The 19,296-nt window shown below is 32.7% G+C and overlaps 1 protein-coding gene across 2 annotated transcripts in view; it reads right to left on the bottom strand.

Annotated features, from left to right (window-relative positions):
- Nucleotides 1–622: 622 nt before the first annotated feature.
- LOC118198687 (calumenin-like) overlaps nucleotides 623–19,296 on the bottom strand; it is a 39,643-nt gene continuing 20,969 nt past the window's right edge. For both annotated transcript variants that reach the window (XM_035370429.2, XM_035370430.2), the window contains exons 2-4: nucleotides 12,900–13,418; nucleotides 2,527–2,780; nucleotides 623–1,494 (exon numbers count right to left, since the gene is read on the bottom strand). In XM_035370429.2, coding sequence (XP_035226320.1) covers nucleotides 1,189–1,494; nucleotides 2,527–2,780; nucleotides 12,900–13,389 — 1,050 coding nt within the window. In that variant the 5' untranslated portion in view covers nucleotides 13,390–13,418 and the 3' untranslated portion in view covers nucleotides 623–1,188. The remainder of the gene's footprint in view (nucleotides 1,495–2,526; nucleotides 2,781–12,899; nucleotides 13,419–19,296) is intronic.

Genomic DNA, 19,296 nt, shown 5'->3' with positions numbered 1-19,296 from the left:
TAAGGGAAATCACTTGCACTATAGTTATTGGTAAAGTAGCAACACCATGAAGTTTGAAAGTTGAGTCTCCACGCAGTGCTCATGTGAAAGTTTCAAATTTTACTGCAACAGCAATTCTTCAGACTCGTGAGTTGATGCTAATTTTTGAATATTTCTGGGGGTAAAGTGTTGAAAGCTTATGCTCTGTTTGGGCGGGGAAGGGCTCAGCTATGTATTTATAAATTTGCTGCTATAGAACATGCACTTAATCTACCATTTTCCAATTTATTTTGAATACTTAAACTTTCTGAGAATTGAATTATGCCAATTTTATGAAGTATCGGAAATTTATCGCACCAAGATTTGTTAACTTTTAGTTTATTGATATTTGCATTAGCAAAGCCTTCTTAAGCGTCAATAAAAATAGTTTTGAATTTTTGAGAATACTAATTTGTAATTGATTCAAAATCCAATTTGTAGGCATCTGAGAATTCATCATTTTATAGTTATAACACTAATTATATATTACTTTTTGTAACTAGGAAAGGCATGATCGTAAAAAAGTACTACCCAAAAACATTAAAAAATAGTCAACTTTCTTGCATTTCCGTTCAGTTTCCTTTCAATTCAAATAAATGCAATATAGATTTCAAATAAATTTTTATTTATATAGAAAATCTACACTTGGATTCAAAATCACCAAAAATCACATTCTAAAAATATGTCATTGTATAAACACTTATATGAACAATTCTAAGAACTTTTGTACAAATTCAACGCTGAGCAAATCCGTTAAGTTGCAAACTTTACAGAAGGAATGTCAATTCTATAGCCTCTTCTAGGAACACAATCCCGTAATAAACTACACAAATGTTTTTGCATCACAAATATAACAAAAATATTTACAAATTCCATCATGTTTAACTTAAGACGAAATTAACATGAAACTGCCCCAAGATTTATAGGTGGAAGTATGTGTTAAAATCTTATCCAAAATCTTCAGATTCTCGAGACCAGTCGTTAAGAGGAAAGGCAGAAATCCAGAAGTACACCTAAAGTCGCAATTGAAAGGACAGATGCAGTTGTGCGTATATGAAATAGCTTTCGATAGGAATATAACAGATCAGAATTTATTAGAAGAAAATGAATGCGTACGAGTATTAAACGAGATGAAAAGTTTTAAAGATAGAAAAGGCCCAGTAAAATAGATTAGAATTCGTCGTGTCGAGAAGATTCAGTAGGATCTTCTTGTACCCAGTATTCAGGAGGCAGGAGAGTTAGGAAATATTCGTGGTAATCTTCAATATCCTTCCGACTAAGTTTGGTGTCTTGGTCCTGATCTGCAATGGAAATTAACCGCCAAGCTTCAGCTTCACTTCTATCATAAGTCGGCACTACCCACTCTCGCATTTCTGCTTCATTTAAACTACCATCCTTGTCACGGTCCAAGAAATTTGTGAAATGTCCTTGCTGAGCGGCAGCCCAGTTAGGATCTTCCTTTTCTTCACCGGATACCTGAAAAAAATTAAAGCATCATTAAAGGACTAAGTTTCGAACACGGCTACAAAAGTATATTAAATGAAATTATAAAAAATCTGTTAAAGGAGAAATTAGATTTCTATAAACATTTTTGGGGGCCTTAATTTTTCCCTCTTTTTAATGAAAGTATCTAATGTGCATGGAAGATTTGAATATCCAATTTTATTGGACAGGGATAATCCGGATAACTGGAATCCAATATTTGGATCTTCCAATTTTATTCGATTAAGATTCTACTACAATAATATGTTCGGAGATGTTAACTCTGATTACATTATTTTGACTGAACAATTATTAACTGATTATTGTGTGCACAACTTTCACTCTACACAACAGACTTCACGCTGGAGGAAAAAAAAGGTAAGTTAAATTAAAAGGATGATTAAATAGCAGCCAGCTGTCAGAGATTTCGTAAATTATGATAAAGAGGACTGTTTATATTTGGAGGAATATTTCGGGGAGAACTAAATAGAACTGATTCACATTATGCATGTAAGAAATCCCAGTCGGTCATCATTCGTGGGAGGACGAAAAATAATATTTCCATTCTAACGTATTTGCATTTGAAAAATGTTCAAAATGGCTTTTTAAATCTTATTTTCTACATGGTGTAATTTCAAATATGATAAAATAACCAATTCAAAATCAAATAGTTTGCCGTTTAGATGAAACTTGCACCAATTCTAACTAAATAGAAAAACGGGAGAAATCTGTCGAGCAGATAGTTTAACTATATTTACTTCAGAATCCTGAATTCCGTAATTTTACAATTTCCTAGAGGAAGAAAAATCTATGTATTAATTATCTTCAAAAGAAACAGCCTAAAATGAAAATTACCTAGAGAGTATTGTAGCAAAAATGAAAATGAACATCAATTTTTATTTATTGCAATTTGCTATGGTAAAAAAGATTCACTTAAGGACCATTGGAGGATCAAAATGGATAAGATGAATGATGCTGCATATTTCAATCGTATTACACATTACTCATTCAGTAAAAATACTTTACCTTGTTAAGATGAGTCATATATTCTTCAAGGGAGACTTCGTTGTTCTTATCCAAATCCATGTCTTCCATAGCTTCAAGGACAGCAACTCCGCCAGCTCTCTGGGATTCTTCAGGATGAATAAAATCCCTGAATTCTTGTTTAGATAAGCTGCCATCTCCATCCACATCAGCATTCTTCCATCGACGCTCCGCTCGGCGGATCATGTCTTTCAACTCTTTCATTTCCTCGGTTTTAGGTTCGCCTTCTTTTAAAGCTGAAAAACGAATAATTTGATGTGCATCATTAATTGCATTTTTGCAATGCATTGCAGAAATTGCTACTTTGCACTGCTTTTCTATTTTAATTCAGACAATTCATTAGCATGGATACTTAACCGACAGCATGTATATCACCGTTTTTTGACTCGTCTTTCAAACGTTCAGAAGTTTCACTACTAGTAAATTTCCGTTTTAGGTCTATAAATTTCCAATGATGTTACTTATGTAATATACCGGCTGTAAACAGACCGATCAGACGCACCGTTTTGAACGGGAGAGTACCTTTTGTTTTAAAATTTATTTGTCCTGTTATTTTGATAAATATATCAGTTTTGTCCCGTATCAATCAGTTATAAATTATTATTCTCATGAAAGGGAATTCCATAATTTTATATCAGAAATTTAAGCATGTTTAATGAGCGCTATTCTCACTTTTCTCCCCCACCCCCTAAATAAAAATGCTCTGTATTACAAAAAAACATTTGGAAGTTTGACTTTTGGTTGTCATTTTGCAAAACATTGAGGGTCTGTGTTTTAAACATACGTGCTATAATTAACTTTTAACTACAAAAGTAAATTTTGTAAAATAGGTTAGCGTTCAGTCAAGTTAAAAGTTTCGTCAATACTGACTTCACAAAACTAAAAGTGTTAACTGATTCAAAAGAAATAAATAGGCCCATCCTTGAAATAAATGAAAACTTCAGTGAAACCAGTTGACAATAAGAGCCTGGGTACTGCATGCAAGACTAAGACATCCAATATTAAGGATTTCTGAAAACATTTTACAGTTTTTCTCTCGTAAAAACACGCAAAGGAAACACTGAGCTTTCAGAGAGGACACTGACTAATGCTCTAGTGCAGGAATTCTAAATGGGGTTGACAATCCTTCCACGGGGAATTTAATAATTTCGGGTGGGGATACGGTTACCTTTTGTCTGCGTTTTTTAGTTTTATTTTATGTATACAAAAACCTTCTTTTATTCAAGTTTTGGTATTTACTAACACTTTTTATACTTTGTTTAATTTACAAAATACATTAAAAATATTTTCAATAAATGTTAATGTATTTTTCGAGTTTTGGAATAGGGCAAGCTATTGATTGTCAAGGAATACATGGAGCAAAAAGTTTGAGAACCCTTGCTGTAGAGTTTCTAGAGCGGGCCCTGCTTAGGTTACATTATATCAACAAGTGAACGTAGTTTACTGAGCATTAAGAAGTTTAAGAGGATTCTTTTAAAGAAGGCATCTGAAAAGAAAGTACAGACTACCTCTTTCAGAGAATCATCTCTGCCCATATAACAGAATAAATTCGGTTAGTGGAATTTTGTGAAGTCCAACTGCGATGTAGTTAGACGTGTGGAAAACATTTTTATATCAAACAGGTAGATGAGTGGCATGTCTCAAATAAGTTAAAAGCATATTTTCGCTTGTGGAAGGAGAAATCTAGATAAAGAATTGAAACTATAAAAGCTACGCAGTTTTGTGACAAAATGTCATGGAATGTGATAAATTTTATTACATGGCGCTGAGAAACAAATAGGCTATGTAAGATATCTTCGTCAAAATATTCATAGTAGGAAACTTAGTGTAACACATTTCACCTCTAATATTAACATTTATATAGATTCTATTGCTGAAGAATAAATTCATCTACCGTAAAAATGTCTTTCTTCTTTGTCACGATTAACTATTGTCCCATTCGTAACATCCTGATATCCCATTTCTTTTAGCGAAAATTTCGTCAGCCTAGTTATGTCTTTTGCAATTATAATAACGTTAGAAATGTTTTTAAAAATTATCACTTGAATAAAATATAAATTTAATGCATTTTGACTTAGATATATTTCTAAAAATAAAAACGAAGGTTTAAATTAACAAGTGCATTTACATTTATTGCTTTTAAACCGTAAAGTACGTTCAAGACTTAAACACCGATTAATTTCAACCGAAATTTGAAAGCTAAATACTTCATGCTTTGTGGAATGGCGACACCGAGTATTGACTGTATACGAAGGAAGATATCACGTGATAGATAAAGAACGTGCGTTTCTCACAGTGGTTAAGAACATTTCTAACGTCAGTATTTATATTTCTAAATGTTTTTAGCTGAAAAAGTAATCCTGAAGGTTACCAAATCATCGATTAAGGAATAAATTAAGCAGTTAAGGATTTTATCTAGTCTTTAAACATTCAGCTTCTCTCATCGAGTAATATGTTTGATACTAATTTTTACATTTTAATATTAGGCTGATAATGTAATTCTTGACTTTCATGATAGCACATCAAAGCTCCTTATATTTTAGTCAGGGTCGGTGTCAAAGCCGAAACTATTAGTGCGTGAGGTGCGCCTAGATATTTAGGGTTAGGAAAGCACCGAGTAGCAAAATTAAAAAAATTTAGAATACATGGGAGGAAATGAACTTCAGAGTTTAGGAGTGAAATTGACCGCGGAGTAAAGTTTCTAGCCTCTGCTCAGTTTTTTTTTTTTTTTTTTTTAGTTTCTATCATTAAGTTTAATGTAAAAGTGATACTGGGCGCTAATATGAATTTTATACTCAAGATCTAGTGAAACTGCTAACTGCGAAAGTCATTTCGAATTAACGTAAGAATCGAGTCTTGCACATATCAGTTACGTAATTTAGTTTTTAAGGTCGTGATCGAATTTTAGAAACAACTCCCGAATTTCAACATTGGTTTCGAGAGAAGACGATTTTTCATTAACTTGGAATCAGTTTCCAATATAAGTATATATTTAGAAAATCTAACGTGGACACCACATAACTTCCTTGTACGGCCTAATAAATTATACACTTTTTGTTTTACTGATATTCATTTAAACTTATTTCCTCGAATTATTTTAACTTAAACTATCTCTCAAGACAAGTTGAAAATGACATCAAAAATTCCAAATTCTGAAACCCGGGTCAATTTTTGTCGTACGGGAATCAAACTTATTGTTTTTTCATAACGAGCAGAAGAATTTCCCAAGTATAGGAACCGGGAGACCGCATTGAAAAGTTAGATTTCGTTACTTGTCGAAAATTATTATTTTTTTAAGTCACTTAAAACACTTATGTAATTAGAAACATAGGACTACGACCAAAGATTGCGGAAATAAAGGCCGGGTAAGCACTTTTAAAACCGTTAAAAGGGTGGGTATATATATAAGTTATATATATATATATTGGGTTGAAACATAACTAATAGCCTTTTATATTTTGTTTAAAATTACGCAGTAAAAACAAAATGTATTGGTATGTTTTGTGTTATTCCAAAGAGAATGTTTCCCTCTACAGGATGGCTTATTTGATTTTTTTGTCTGAACTGACTCTTGTTATTTTTCATATCATTAAAGTGGAGTGTCAAGTCGACAAAAATAAGCATTTTCGACACCCACCTCCTTTTTACTTTTAATCGAGGAGTCAATGCTTCAGAAGCTGAACGAGAGAGTTGTGAAGTGTATGGAGAAGAAGCAATGCCCGAAAGAACTGCAAGAAATTGTTTTGCCAAATTTAAAAACGGTAATTTCGACCTCCAAGACGCTGCTCGTTCCAGACGACCCAATGAGTTTGATGAAGAGCGTTTTAATAAACTTCTGCACGAAGACGCGCGTCAAAACTACTCGAGAATTAGCCGAACGAATGGGTTGTAGCCAAATGACTACAGTTCGACATCTTGGGTCTATGGAAAAGTAAAAAAAAAAAAACACCGATGTTATTGACCAATTTATTTTTTGTTTTGTTAAAATAAACTATTTTAAATTAAAAAAACGGTCATTACTTATTTTCAACCTAATATATGCAGTATTTTAGGTGCGCAGTTAGAGAGGTGCAGAAACCAGTAACTTTCAGATGTGGCCGTTTCAAAATATTTTATTCCATGGTAATTAACATCGGATCAATTCTGTAGATAGGGTAGTTTTCTGCGAGCAGTATTTATAGTAAGTATGATGCACAAGTACAATTAATCTGCAGTTGGTTAATTTTGGTTGTTATGCAACTTGGAAAGATCTCGAATTTGGAAGAAGATGAATTTAGAGGGAGAACATAAAATCTAGAATAGTTAATTTTGAGGTCTCCAATCGTTTCTTAAAGCAACCATCGTATTATCTTACATATTCATATATATAGTTAAGGGTAGTGTCTAACTAGATGTCATATCAGTCCCAGATACAAAATTTCAGTGTTCTGCGGCTAATAGTTTTTGAGTTATACGAGATGCATACTACGTACATGGATGTATGTACGTACAAATGTCATGAACTAAATCCCTTTTGGATGCATTTTAAATCGATTTTACAATCTGTTATTGGGAAGAGTCGTTTATTCTTTCCTTCGCAGACTACTTTATTAGCTCCTTTCTTTGCATTAATGTCAATGAATGGTCTTGAATGAGTATTAATTGTTGGGCAACTGTTGAGTGCAACTGTCATTTCTGCGTCCTTAACAAAATTCCGAAAATAAATATTATTTATAATATTAAAAGCGTTTGCTACAGCACATTTATCACCTCATGTGAAGTTGACAAGGCTCTAAGCCGAGGTTGAAATTTTAACGAGAAAATACTGTAGTTAATAAAAATGGAAATTTGGTAGTTTATACGACATTGCGAACAAAATGAATACATTTTGCATTTCATTTATAAGACCTTATATTAGATATTTTTGTTCCTTACGAAACGAGAAATACAACATTAACATAAAAAGTAGCTAAATATATTGCAAAATTTCTTTGCATGCCAATCCACGATTTTAGAAAAAAAAAAAAAAGGTATATGTAAATGGCAACAATAAAATGTACAGACAAATTTATATAAAAATAGAACCATACACTTTGAGAACAGAAAAAGTACATTTTCTCTCTCACTTAATGCAGACATTTAAATATGTATGTTCTTTGAATATTTAAAATGTACATATTCATGAAATAATTATTCTCCATACTTAATAGTAATTTCATAATCGAAATTGGCTACTTTACTGAATTTGCTTTTAAACAGAATTCCTAATTTAGATTCCTCTCTAGACAGATTATTTCAGTTTAATATTTGGAACTTTGTTAAAAGAATATGGTTTTCAACACTTCAACAGTCTACATTAACAGTTTTAAAAATCATTAGAAATAAATATATTTTTAACGCATTTTTAAAAACAGCTCCTTTTTTTCATTCAGTGCACATGTAATGTAAATTAGCACTCGCAAATTATAGCAAACTCATTAAACTGAGGCAGGTAAAATAAGAAAAAGAGTACTATGTGCATTTTTTTCCGTTCAATAGAAATTAGGCTTGCTCAAGAATTATAAATATAGACAACTGGTATTTCAGAAATGAAATGATTCTTATGTATTTTGGGAAACAAATACTACGATGTCATAAATTATAATCCTGAAATACCTTTAAGTGCATTGGGTGGCTGAACGGCTCAATAAATTGATAAGAGACATTAAATCTAGTGAAATTTTTGAATTATGTAGTTGAAAAATAAAACAACTGCATAGGAAAAAAGAAAAGAAATCGCGAGGCGGAGCAAAAATGGATGAGTGAAACAAGGAGGTACAGTGTTTTGTTACGGGAGAGTGAGAAACCAGTTCTACGTAGTGTCTGGAGATATAGAGCAACGCCACCGAAAGCGGTCAAGGTTCGTGACCTCCAGTCATGTCATACGTACCACCTAGTTAAAAACAGGGGCTCTTGCGAGGAAGATGCCCCACATCTTAAGAGTATAGACAACATTTATAAAGATAGGCGTCAGTAAGGTCAGAGACCACGAAATGCCAGAAAAATATACAAGACCCAATTTTTATGGTAATGATGAGACAAGGAAGTATAAGAGAAGTAAATAAAATTCGGAAAACATTGCCCACCATCAGTGCTTCCTTTACTAAAAAATTTTACAATAACAGTTGAAATTTTTTCCTTCGATATTATGCTCCAAATCAAGGAGCAAATCAGCATTTGTGCGATGGTATTTTACATAGTGTTAAATAAGAACACGCAATAAGCGACATTTTAACGTTCCAAAATATTTACTGAAAAGTAAGCTTATGATTGAGATGGTTCGAAAGGAATACTTCTTAAAAGAAATCCTAGTGTTGAAAGCTTTGTTAAAACCAAAGAAAAGCTTCAAGAAACAAAAGAAGACCGATTTAAAATTCCCACTGTGAGTAATATTACTGAAAATTAATTATAACTATATTGGTTGACGTCAGTCAATCAAGTGAGACACAGGCAAAAATGGTAGCCTAAATTACCAAAGTGAAGTAGGTCAAGTGAGGCACAAGCAAATGGTAACATTAGAACATTTTGAGGGCAAGCAGCTATTTTTGAAACTGATACAGAGGCTTATTTTAGGGTGTTAAAAATTCTTAGAAACAGCTCATTCATGAATTATGTAAAAAAAAAGGGGGGCCTGAGAATTGTTTTGGATTTATCCATCTGGGTTATAATATATTTGTAAATTTATGAAGATTTTTCCGCTCTGCACTACAGACGTTTTATAACCGAAATGGAAGTTTTTAAATGATAGATATAAAATTGCAAGTTTGTACTCTCAGATTTGCGTAAAAGCTGAATATTTCGGGAAAAACTTCAATAAAGTATGAGCACAAGGAAACTTATCAGTTTTCGAAATTCCGTTGTTTAAGTTTTATTAAGTTCAAAAATTTCAAAGCTAGATTTTACAAGAATGATTTAGAAGAGTAATATCTAAAGCATCCGTTCCTGAACTTTTATCGTGTCTTCAACATTAATTCTATTAATTTGAGCTATAATTCAAATGAAAAATTTACATTCTTTCTGTCTAGAACCTTTGGAAATGATCTGCTAAAGTAGTTAACCTGAGAAAAAAAAAAGTCCCAGTGTTCGCTTTGCAAAACTGGACGACGAAAGCTCTAGATGCATTAAAAATGCGAATTCTATTTTAAAATGAAGTAGTGCGACTTACAGAAATGTGGTTTAATTTAAAATTTAAATTTCACAGTTAAATAAAGATACCTATTATACTATAAATGTTTGCTGCATTTTATGCAAGAAATAATGGTATTGTGTAAAAGGTTTAAATAAATTGATGTGAAATCCTTTTCTATAGAATTTTAAGTTTTCAGAGGTTTAACCAGTTTTTAGTATTAATAAAGATATTTTGTCACATTGATCTGCATTTTTCATTATCGATATCATACATTAAATTATGCGATGCCTTTAAAAAATATTAGCACACCAATCCGAGTACAAACCGATTACTAAACAATCTGCAGTTATGGCTGCAATCCTGGTGAGGGACAAAATTGCGATTCTATTTCTAATTCTTCATATTTCGGTCAAAAATATAATAGTTAGATTTCGTCTAGAGATAGAAGCCTTTGAGCATTTTAAGTGTTCTCGATACGTAACAAATGAATATCGTTTTTATTGCTGAATTATTAAACAGATAAATAAGGCGAATTAAAATATTTTCTTTCATAAACTTTCCTCAAAATATTTGCTTTAAAGTTTCTCGAATTTAAAATAGTATATTTCCAAACGTATTTCCACCCGTAGTATTTTAGCGTTAGGCTCTGAATTTTTTTTAAATGTTAACAGAATTTTCCCCTTCCTCCACTGTACACACTTTTCCCTGCGAGAGTTAGTCCATTGGTAAATTGTATTTTTTTCATTACAGTCTTTTTCTAAAAATAAGACATCCTCCGAAAATAAGCCCTGTCGTGATTTTCGGAACTTTTTGTAAAATAAGACATTCCCCGAAAATAATCCCTAGTTAAAATAATGTGACAAAAAGAATTCGTTAAAGAAAGTGGGTTGATTTTATGCTGCCACCACTGTTGAGGGGTCAGAATAGAGGTTTACTAGTTTGGGATTCAGCCAGTACTCACCGCGCTAAAGACATGAAAAACTTTCTTGCTGAGAGGAAGATTAATCAAATAATGATTCCGGCAGGAATGACTGGTTACCTACAGACACTTGACATTGCAATAAACAAGCCATTCAAGGTTCATTTGCGGATGGAAATCAATGAATATATTGAAAACAGAATAGTGAGAAATCACCGAGGTAATTTTGTAAAACCAGGCTTACAAGAAGTTGTGAATTGAGTAAAAAATTTATGGGACAAAATAACTGATATAGTGATGTTTCCAATGAACTACGAACAGGCTACTTAGACAAGAAGTATTCATTTAACGATAGCTGTATCGCAAGACATGAGAGATTCGGACCGGTGATTCAACAGGAAATGGATTTGGAAGAAAATCAGAATATAATTCAGAATTTTATTTATGACGATGTTCCAGAAGATGACATGACTGTAATTGAATAAATTTAAATTTCTGTATTTTGTGTAAAATAAATATTAAATAAAAATGTATAAATATACTTTTATTTTTGCCCTCCCCCGAAAATAAGCCCTAGCGCGTATTTTGGACCAAAAAGGAAAGCAAGTGTCTTATTTTCGGAAAAAGACGGTATGTTAAGTCAGGGTTTTGAATTTGTATTTGTATTTTTGTAATAAAATTTCAACTATTTTATCATCTCTTGCATTTATTATTTTAAACCAATTTTGTACACATTCCTCATTAAGCTAAGAGGACGTAGTAGATGTTCTCTGTTCTCATACTTCAAACTTTCCAAACGTGATTTTACCAGACTTCTCATTCATCTAAGAGGTGTCCGTGGGCTTTACAAGGTAACTGAGCCGGACACGTCGCGCAGGTGTCCGGCTCAATAACAGTCAGATATTTTAATGCTAATATACTGTGTATTTTTATTGTAATGCAGGTTTCTTTCAAAGAATAGTATTGTGATATTTACTAGTAATTTATTTCCCGCAACTACTTTTCATTTATTATGTTCTTACTATAAACGCTTCCTTCGGAAACTAAATTAATCGCATAATTTTACTTTCCGATTTTCGGATTATTAAAAATTAATTAAAAAAGGGGAAGAATACGCGATAAAGAAGAGCAACATGAATAATTTTAAAAGCTCTAGGGGGCATTGGCTTTCTCAATTTGACTGCATTTAAAAGTTAACAAAGACTTGCACCAAGTTAAAGACCTATATTTATTTATTACAGAAAAATTGCATCCGTTTCAGAAGAGATTACTTTCGTGGAGAGATTTTTAAACTAAACTAGTTTCTGCCCACGCTACCCGCAGGAAAAGTATCACAGAAGCTCTGTTTAGCCATTGAGTAGATGCAAACCTAGATGAATTGCAGATTTAATCTCATTCATTCGACTGGTGATACTCTGTCAATAGTCAAGAAGCTTATTGACAGGGGTTAACAGTTATTCGGATAAACACTGATAACTCTTATTAAGTTTTTTTTCCCCTGGTGGTTGAACAGGTTAGCTGCCTAGCGATGTCGAAATCTCTGATGTACTACAAGAGAAATGAAAGCCAGTCCTCTGCAAAAGAGTCCTTCCTTTACACCGCTTTCCAGAGTTCTGACATTATGCAATAACGTAACTAACATCTTTAGGAATATTCTTCGTAACGTAAAATTCGAAAATGTTCTGTTAAATTCTACTCATGTCTTAAAAATAATGAGCAAATTATTGATTCATATTAAAAGCATATTGATCTAGTGGTAAAAAACTAGTACCACCGTTTCAGAAAAATTCCTAAAATCCGATATTTTGAAACTGTTCTTTGGAAATTGTACATTTATTTCCAGAACTGAACGTAATCCGAAGGATAGCTTTAAGAATTGTGTACGGAACTTTGAAAAAAAGATACCGATTCACAGATTTGTAATACAAACTACGTATTACAAATCTGTGAAACACGAATTAGAATAGTCAATTAACTTAAAGAAATTAAATCAGTGTGCTATCGTAATGTTGTACACAATGGTTTTGAAGGGGTGAAGAAATAGAACATTCGTTAACACACTGCGTTAACCTTACCTTAATCTTCATTACAAAAAGTACCTATTAAGAAATTAAGACAGTGGGAAAATCTTTCTATACATTTTGCATTTCTGCTCCAAACAGAGCAAAATTGGCATTTCAAGTGGAAATGTTAATTAACAATGAAGGGAAAATCCTATAAAAAGCTATGTTGTCTAAAGAATAACTAAAACTAAATTTAGAAAATTTGTGAACAGAGTATCCAACTTACCTTCATCGGGATAAGTGTAATTTAAATATCTCTCCCAAGTGACAACTTGTTTTTGTTCTGGATAATATCCTTCCCAAGATAAAACGTCCTCTGTTTGTGGACTGTAATACGCCCATTGTCGGTTGACATTATCCTGTATTACTTTTTCTTGCAAAATCCGCAGCCATTCCTTTAATTCATCGGCTGTGACATAGCCATCTTTGTCTTTATCAATATTCTCATCCACCACCTTCAGAAGTAATTGCTTAACTTCTTCAGAGCTCAGTTGTCGATACTCCTCAGAAGTATTGGCGAAACTGGCATCTTGCTCCGAATCTATGTGTTGATTTGCGTTATCTTTGAGAGAAGATTGATGCTGAAATGATTGAGGCTTGTCGGACGGATTAGATGGAGCAGATGTTGGTTTAGAAGGGTTTTTTGTGGTTGCCTCTTTCTTTGCATCATCTGCGAGAACAGAGACGAGAAGACACAACAGAATGAGAAACTTCATCGTGTGTGGAGTGATGACACAAAACAAATCTAAAACGATAAGAAGTCAGATGCAATAAGTGAATTTGTTCAAACTTTTAAGCAAATATAATTTATGCAGTTAGCACTAGAGAAAACTAAATATTTCATGCAAAGGAAGGTCTGAAAGCGTGAATAATGTTTTATTCTAAACATGTAGTATCTGTTAAAGCCAGCGATGGTTAAGTTCATTGCATGTTCTAACAGGACGACTTCTAATTAGATGAAGAATATAACAACTTCAAATCAGCGTAGATTTTGAATACATTGACATACGTTACACATTGAGAAAACCAACGCCAATGCAACCGGCCCATCCGCCGGGATTCGAACCTCGTACCGAAATACCAGTATTCAACGACTTTACTCTTCGACCGCCATTTTTTTTTGGGGGGGAAGGAATTCAGCATCTTATTTAACTAGTTGGAAGATTTATTTTAGTTACAGTTAACACCATAGTTTACCAATTTAAGGTTCATAACCGGCAATTATTGTTCTTTGTATTAGAACTATTGATAAAAACAAAACTGCTTGTCGTTTGAATACAATCAAATTAACTTTCCTACTGATATAAGATTATCCATTTTACGTTTAAGCTATAAAACGAAAATTTAAAGGGTTATTCCTTAACACGGTGATTTTGAAGGTCGCATGTAAATTGCTAAATTCACAATAAAATTTCAAGCATATTTAAAAGACGCCATAATTTGGGACAAAATGGGAAGGTTTATCAACATTGGATGATTAAATAAGCATGCTTAGGCAGATAACCTTTGCAACGGCTACCTTGGTGGAGGATTTTCTAAGCAATTGGTTTGTAATCATGTTATACTCGAGGAAAATCATAAAAGCTGCTATGTAGACAATTCATTCGCTGATATTAGGATTTTACAATTTAAGATATTGATCAGCTTCTATGAAAAAATACATTACTGCTATCCGTCTATGAGGAGAGATAGCTTTTAGAACAGCGAGAGCTATTTGAGGAGAACTGGCCTGTATTTACGCTGTACAAGAGAAAAATGCTCAAAAAGGATTTCGATATCACTTTAAATCATGCTGTATAGCCATTCAATGATCAAGAAAGTAAACATTATTATTTTTTTTGGATTAATTGCTAGTCGTAGGCATAAATAAGCATTAAACGAACAAAATAATTTGATATGTATGAAATTTAAGGGTATCTTTGTAGTTGCATTAAGAAAGATTTCTAAGATCTTGTAAATAATATGCTGTTATATATTACTAATATCATTAAGCATCCTAGAGGCAGAAAATGACAGTGTATTCAATTTCATCTCTCTATATAAATGAACATTTGCTTGATAAAAAGGGAAAACAGTTCAGTATTACTCTTAGTGCTTTAAAATTCTTAATATTTTTCAAAAATTGAATGAATGGCCAACCAAGTCATGCTTGGTTATAAACCTGATCAAATTGGAAAAGCTTTATTTAAGCTTTTAACTTAATAATCAGAATTCAGCGACCTAATATTAAAAACTCAATTTTTAAAAAGGTTCTATTTAACGATTTACCGCCTATAAATAGAACAACCATCAGAAAACAAACAAACTTAAATCTTGGAAATCAGATTCGCCGCAGCGTTCTTTCGAAATCTTGCTTTAGGGAAAAATATTTATCGAGAACAAAACGAAGTGCTCCATATATTTAAAATCGGAAAATGTTACGGTAAATTGGTGCCAGGTCAGCATATCACGTTCACCACTGTGTGACAAGCGAATAACTTCCTCCATAAAACGCGTTTTTAGTAACATGATAATATTCAATGAAATGACGTCTGATAGCTATTTTTGGTAGAAGCCGATTTATGATAGTGAAGGTTAAGTAAGGTTTGCGACCTTTTTGGTAACGCTAATTATTTACGACAGAAGACTCCAGCATCATCTGCTAGGGAAGATTGCATTCGTGGAGGATTTTAAGCCTATCTAATTTTATAAGTATAAAATTTGAAAATTTAGTGCTGTTCTGCGTAAAAATGCAATAAGCAAAGAAAAAGTTCCCTTAAACTTTGGGAGGTGAGAACAAAGTAAAACAGGAAATTTAATATGCAAATATTAAATTTTTAAGTTTTTTTTTTTTTTTTTTTTTTTTTTTTTGTTAATCTAATAAGACAAATCACAGGAAGAATATCTGCTTGCAAGGGAAAGATGCCTTCGAGAAGCAGTTCCGAAAGAAAACTTGTCTACATTCAAGTTACCCATGAGAAAATTCGCAAAAACAAGTATGCTGCTATCAGTTTGTGGGACTCTAACCACGGCCAACTGGAACTAAATTCACGAAAGGTCACGCTCTAACCCCGATTGAACAACTAGTATTTAATACTCCGATCCATTCGGCCATCGGTGGGCCTAAATTCCGGTTTTGAGGAAATACGAGTGTTTCAAGTGCAAATGATAATTTATTATAAGAAAACGTTATTACACATAATCAATTTCATCTCATTTTTCTCTCTTTTTTTTTTAAATAACCGAAGTTATGGAAGCAATCAAAAAATGGCAGCACCAAAAGAGATTCAAGAAATAGATGGAAATACCGTGTTTAGATAGACGAATTCAGTAAAATTAAAAATTGCGAATAAACACTTATTCAGCTATTCTACGGCCTTTCGTAATTTATATTTCAAAAATTCATTTAGCGAAATATTTCGTTGTTAAATAGAGCATCCAAAGAATAGGCCGCGAACTGCACAAAACCAGAACTTTCAGTGGGAAGAGAGGGTTAGTTTAGGGAAGCCAAATTTATTTACAGATCACATACACAATGCAGTGTAATGCACAAACTTTACAAAAAATCACTTAATACGATAAGTACAAAACATATACATGTGATTTAAGATTTCACAAATTGCATTACCCAAATAGTTGAAGTATGGCACAAAATTCTGTACAAAAGTATTAAACATGGCGTGATCATATTACTTGCGATAAGTTATCTTCTGTCTCTTCCTTTTTATCACTACTGCTATATGCTCGCTTTAGTTAAAGTTTTTTTTTTTTTTTTTTTTTTTTTTTTTTTTCATTTTAGGAGACTAAATTGTTATCTCCTCGTTATTCACACAATTATGCTTATATGCGCTGGAAGACAACGGTGAATAGAACATCTCTTTCACTTTCGATACTAGGTACTAGGAAATGTTGAAACAGTGTTTTCACGGTTATTGAGCTGAAACACCAATTTGAAACAGTGTCTGAAAGCTGAAAATCGCTGAAAAAATAATCACTCATTTCTTGAACGAGCTGGGTTACTCTAATTACCGTATTGATATGCCTCGACTGTTACATCACAAAAGCATATGGCAGACTAGCAATTGCATTCTTTGGTACTTACTTAGCGCAGAACCAATGGACCTTAAATCATTATATCTTGTCCGAATAACCAACTTTAGAATCAGGATAAGAAGCTAGTGCCCTATCAAACTCCGTAGAACTCCAAATTTTAAACCCCTGATAACATATCAACAAGCATGAAACAGGCAAAATATAAAAGGTTTTTTTTTTTTTTTTAATTTTGCCCTGAAAATCTTCACTAAAACGTTTTATGCTGTGTCTTTCTAGTATACAATACTCATACCTAGCGGTGAAATGGTTTAATCTTAGCAAAATTATTATATTGAAATTTTTGCCTACTTCACCTCCAATAAAATTTACTTTAAATAAAATAAAGATCAAAACTATTTGCACTGCCTTTTTTCTCCAAGACTGTTTATTAAGCATTTCATCTCAGATTTTCAGTTTGGCTAATAATGTCAAATACAGGTTTAGAATTCTTTATTTCTCTACCCAAGACCGAATGCATTCTTTAAATCTGGCTCTCGTTAAAAAAGTACAAAAAATATTGTGTCTACCCCTTGTTACCGAAAATCGAATTCATTGCAAATTACCAATACTTTATTGCTTTTGCCCAGACATTTCAGCAGCATTTTAAGGACGATATCATTATTCCGAACTAACAAAAAGATTTGCAACCGTTACTAAAAATTCCGAACGATGTTCGAAATACGAATACATATAAAATTAAGCCTGAGATCGGCATTAAATACAGCAGAAGCAAAAATAGCAATTTTTTAAAATAGTTGATCAGTTTCAAGTTCTCACAAAAGCGAATTTAAGAAAACTTTATAATCTGATGATTCCCGATGTCATATCACATGCAGTTTTTTGTGTATGCGCAACTCTCAAAGATTTCAACATTTGTTGGAAATTTTTAACCTGAATTTTAAAGGTGAACTAGATTTTGGCTTGAGGTAAGCATAAACAGAAACTGGATATTGGCTCTACATAAGGGGAAATCTGATCTTTCTCTTCATTCTTTCCTCTTACAAAGATATCAGGACCAAAGTGGAAAACATGAAGAATAATAATAAATTAGGTACCATACTAGTATGTCCGTATTTAAATAAAAACTGAAGTGATGCAAAGCTTAAAATGTGCTATGACCTCCAAATATCAATATTGCATGAACCAATTATTACTTGGAATCGATAAAAGAATAAGTTTTAATGAAAGACCATCTTCGATTTAGTGACACTTCTAAGTCTTATCCAAAAGCATTGCAGTTAAGTAGAAAATATACGGTGAAACCTAATCGAATTTAGTTCGTTCTTGGAAGGCCTTTCCTTATCCGAAATATTCGTAGACCGAAAGTATTTTCTCCATAGGAATTACTGGATCACAACTAATTACTTAAACTTTACAACGTTACTTTGAGTACAGATTCATGACACAAAGCTAATGGAAATTATTAAACATAAAAATATTAAATATAAAACAAAAGAAAGTAGACGAAAACTTAATTTTACGTTACGTGCATGAAGAGGATTCAAGAGCATAAGTCGAAAATAATGAACAGAAAAGAAAAATGTTACTGTTTAAAACGAAGACCACGTTCCTACCAAAACATCAAGTTGTAATTCTTCCTTCTTGAGCTCATTTTTATGATTCTCGAGCAAGTCCTCCACATGTTTATTGTTAACTTCTAAGCCTGGCCAAGAGATTTAATATCAGACTGCATTAAGTGACAACGTCTCTGTCTGCGGTGCAATTTGGTCATCATTTCCATCAGCCATTGAAGCATGATTTTAATGAGAGTTAGGCAACAGAAATTAAAATAATGTTTCAAGGAGTCTTATGTGTTAATTACGTAGTTCCCCACAAAACAAATCTGAAAAAAATTATTTTGTCAACTTGCGTGTCCAGAACTAGAGACATCGTTCTGTCATCCAAAGAATTTCTTGTTCCGGTAATTTTGAAAGCCCAGGCTAATATCTTAAATCATAAAGAATTCGTGTGTAATGCCTTCGTGTTCATATGGTCCACTGTTAATTCATTTATTTCCTATACGCATTACGCAACGATACATGCAGCGCGTATGAACAAAAGGACTCAAGCTGATAGGGAAAGCTTCCGCTGTAGACAAAGTGAAAGATTAAAACATTAAATTTCCAATTAGTAACATTTATTTCATGAGGTTTAAAAGCTGTTGTTTGGCTTACTGATTCCACCAGCTATTCTTGTGCCGCTTCGGAAGAGAGTTATGAGCAATAAAGGTAGAGCTTTATCTTCTGCTAGCTAAATACTTCAATCATATTTTAGGTTCTCTATACTTTTACTTGTATATAATAACTGTTTTAATGCGCATAAAATACTACGCAGTGCAACGTTCAATAGACTAAATAAGATACTCAATGTTTTATTGTAAAACAGATTATTTTAAATGACTCTGTAGAACTGTGAACGAATTAAATCCGAGCACATTTAGGAGGACTAGGCTACACCACGGGTAACAATATCAACTTCCGATTAATTTATTGGGTTAACGCTCGAATCGAAAGGAATCTTATAGCTTTGCTTAATACAATTAGGCATTTATA

Source organism: Stegodyphus dumicola, chromosome 6 (assembly GCF_044657685.1).
Source record: "Stegodyphus dumicola isolate Sdum_Otavi_A_Nest chromosome 6, ASM4465768v1".
NCBI classification, from domain to species: domain Eukaryota; kingdom Metazoa; phylum Arthropoda; class Arachnida; order Araneae; family Eresidae; genus Stegodyphus; species Stegodyphus dumicola.
The sequence above is the reverse complement of the archived record's forward strand: the minus strand, read 5'-3'. Positions and strand labels throughout refer to the sequence as shown.